Genomic DNA, 3,467 nt, shown 5'->3' with positions numbered 1-3,467 from the left:
CGGGCCGCCGGAAGCCCTCCCGCGGCACCGCCCGCCCCGGAAGCGGAGGCGCGGGCAGGGCGGAAGCGGGCGGTGCAAGGCCGCGCGCTCGCATCGGTCCCGCGCGGCGCGGAGCGGCCCGGAGCCCTCCCCTCGGCCCCTCACGACATGTCGCGACGGCGGCACAGCGACGACAGCGACGACAGCGATGGTGAGCGGCCGGCGCCCTCCCTCACCCCCCCCCCCCCCCCCCCTTTCCTCCCCCTCATCTCCCTTTACCGTCCCGGTAGCCGTTTAACCGTTCTAGCGGCTTTAACGGTATTTTTGTAACGGTTTCTAACCGGTAACGCCCCGGTATGTCGGAGCAGGGCAGCCCCACAAGCGGCGGAGGACGTCGGAGCCGTCCGAGATCGAGGAGAGGCTGGAGTCGCTCATCTGCAGGGTGGGGGAGAAGGTAAAGGCGGACGCGGTGCCCGTGGTGAGGGGACGGGGCTCGGAGGGGCGCTGCGGCAGCGCTGCGGGAGGCGTTAACGAAGTGATTAGCCTAATTAGCCGGGTGGCCGGGCCCCGCACGCCGCCGCTGTGGGCTGGGGTAAGGGGCGCTTCCGTCCCGCTCCCTCGCCCTCCGCGTGAGGGCCGGGGGCTGGCTCGCGTTGCCTGATGATGATGGAACTGTTGTGTGGTGTTTTTTTGTTTGTTTTTTTTCCTCCTTTCTCAGAGCAATTCGTCATTGGAGAGCAACTTGGAGGGCTTAGCAGGCGTTTTGGAAGCTGATCTACCAAATTACAAAAGCAAGATACTGAGGATTCTGTGTACTGTGTACGTGTGCAGAGGGCCCGGGGGTCAGGGAGATGCTGTTTTTCTCTGTGCTAAAGGCAGAAGTTCTTGTTTAAGGTGGTTTGAGTGCCAACAATAGCTATCGGTTCTCGAACAGTTATAACAGAATTTGTTTCCCTACATGAAGGGATAAACTTGTTAAGTACACGGTATAATTCAAGAAAGATACCTCTTTACAGTGTTTTTCCTTGAAACATACGCAGGGCTTAAAGCAGATGAAAGAACCTCAGAGCAGCTCTTCGGTAGCAACAAAAATAGGGCAACGCCGGGGGATAACCTGTTTCCCAATGAAACACTTAAAAGCGCCAAAGCTGTTGGCTGCTAATACTTATTTCGTCTCACTGTCTGTGCTCTCTTCTTGCTGCTGGTTCCTCTCCTCTGGCAATGCGATGCTCCTGTCTTCTTAAGCCCATTCTCTGGAGGCGGGGAGCTGGGAACGTGGAAGAGCTGCCAGCAGGCTCTCCCTGGCTGACAGCACTCCTCTCTCTCCCAGCATGGAGCAGAAGCAGCGCTGGCCTGTGTCAGGTCACTGGAGATGGGGCTGAGGGAGGGGTCCCACATGGCCTACCGTAGTGTATGAGAGCAGTACGAAGGAAGAGCTTGGTGAGGAAGGAGAATGTTCCAGCAGTGGCTTATGCTATAGTTTTGCAGGTGCTTTAAATCTATTTTGTAGGAATGTCTGTTGTTTTTTCCCTATAGCAGTACAACACACCTTTTGAAATAAAGGTTTAACCTACAGATATTCAAATTCTGGTTGAGGGAAATTATTTCTTTATAGCAGGACTTTTCTATTTCTTCCCTATGCTGTCCCTAAGTCAACCACTTTGACAAGAGGAACTCAGGGTCAAAGTTAAGAGTGTAAAATGTGTACATCTCTTACGCAGTCTTGCTGTTTACCCTAAATTATGAACTTAAAACAATATCGTACGTCTTTGCGTAAGTTCTATCACATTATTTGGCAAACTCTGCAGAATGCTTAGCAATTAGAAATGAATGTCTTAAACGTTGTCGAAAGTGATGTCTGCCTTTCTAAATGACTGTAATTCTGAAAAAGAGGTTGCCTGGAAAGTATTAACCACAGGACAGAACTAAAGATTCTGCTGGCACTTTTTCTTATTTCTACCTGAAACGAGTTTAACTTACTGTAAGCAAATTCTGAGCTGCTGTGCAGTTGCCACTTGGCACATGATGAATAAACTTCTAACACTGTGTTTCTTTTTCTGTGTCAGTGCACGTCTGTTACCAGAAAAGCTTACTGTTTACACAACACTAGTTGGGTTGCTGAATGCCAGAAACTACAACTTTGGTGGAGAATTTGTAGAAGCCATGATTCGTCAGCTTAAAGAATGTCTGAAAGTTAATATGTACAATGAAGCTGTCCACTTAGTAAGTCGTTTTTTATTTCTCTGTCGTTTTACATTTTTCCTCATCCTTTTTTTCTCCTCCCTGTCACATTTTTTGTTCCAGGACACCTTTCTGTGTGTATTGCAGTCTATTCTGGCATCAACACGTAGTGCACTGTAGATACACCAAGAGGAAGCGTCTGTTATGTGTGAAGTATTTCCTTCCAAAGGGGAGAAAAGTTGTGTTACGGTTGCAAAACTGACTTCCAACTGTATATTTTCCCGGTGACAAATTAACTTGCAGTAAGCAGAGGTTGGTCCACCTAACCCTAACCTTTTCGTTTCTCTCCAGTGAAATTTAAAAGGTGGACGGAAGTCACTTTTTTTTTGTTTAAAGCTGTATGTTGTTCTTGCCTCTCCCATGGAGAGGGGAAAAAAGTTTTGTTCTTAGCAGTTGATTCATGGCTGTCACCAGGGCTGAGGTTTCCTTCTGCTAAAGAGGGGTAAAAATCAAGCGGACAGGTTTGTATGCTGTCTTTCTCTGAAATCACATGCTCAGCTCTCACTGTTTGTAGATTTGGTCTGCAAAAAATTATTAGAACTTAGAGATGTCTGGCTTAGAAGCCCGGTGGCAAGCTCCCATGCTTCATTTGAAGCCCACGGGTGAAAACTAAAGTTCTAGTATTTTAGTATATTCTGTCAAGTGACTGCTGCTCAGCAGCAGGACTTTTTTGCTAGTAAAATCCTCATTAGAACTTTGAATGTACCGTCCCTTGATTTCAGCTTCACCTCCTCTGACCATGCTTACTTACAAATGCCCTGTGAGGGAATGACAGCTGAGATAGGGGCAGTGGAAAGCTGTCCTCAGCTTTGCCAAAGACTTTTCAAAGACAGTTCAGTGCAATAAATACCAGGAAAGTAAGAGTTTGTTACTCTCATCTGTTGCAGTTGTTCTTTGAGTGTTGTACTGTGCTTAGCTCAAATTGTTTCCCCAAGACTTCTTTGCAATGATTTGCCTTCAAAAAAAAAAAAAAACGTATTTTTTTGTGTGGTGGTTTTTGACTACTCTTTTGAGAGTGCGCCATTAAGAAAAAATAAGCCTTTAAGAAAACAAACAAACAAAAAAAAAGGTTGTCATTACTAGAACTGAATTTCAGCCTATATTGTTTGTTAAGGTTATGGTCATACCGTCAGAGCTTGGGTCCTACCAGAAACTTGTTTAAGTTTGAAGGCAGGTTACAAATCAGTCAAAAGATTGGTGAAGAAAAAAAATGCAGTAAACCCTTCCCAGGTAGGTCCCAGTGTAAC

General features: G+C 47.1%; 1 protein-coding gene across 1 annotated transcript in view; it reads left to right on the top strand.

Annotated features, from left to right (window-relative positions):
* The first annotated feature begins 32 nt into the window (after positions 1-32).
* The window catches only part of NCBP1 (nuclear cap binding protein subunit 1), a 31,725-nt gene continuing 28,290 nt past the window's right edge, over positions 33-3,467 (top strand). Inside the window, exons 1-4 of the mRNA XM_083816206.1 lie at positions 33-190; positions 348-433; positions 698-798; positions 2,046-2,202. Of these exons, the coding sequence (XP_083672332.1) occupies positions 148-190; positions 348-433; positions 698-798; positions 2,046-2,202 (387 nt within the window). The 5' untranslated portion in view covers positions 33-147. The remainder of the gene's footprint in view (positions 191-347; positions 434-697; positions 799-2,045; positions 2,203-3,467) is intronic.

The sequence above is a fragment of the Anser anser genome (genome assembly GCF_964211835.1).
Source record: "Anser anser genome assembly, chromosome: Z".
Lineage (NCBI taxonomy): Eukaryota > Metazoa > Chordata > Aves > Anseriformes > Anatidae > Anser > Anser anser.
This window is presented reverse-complemented; position numbering and strand designations above follow the sequence as displayed.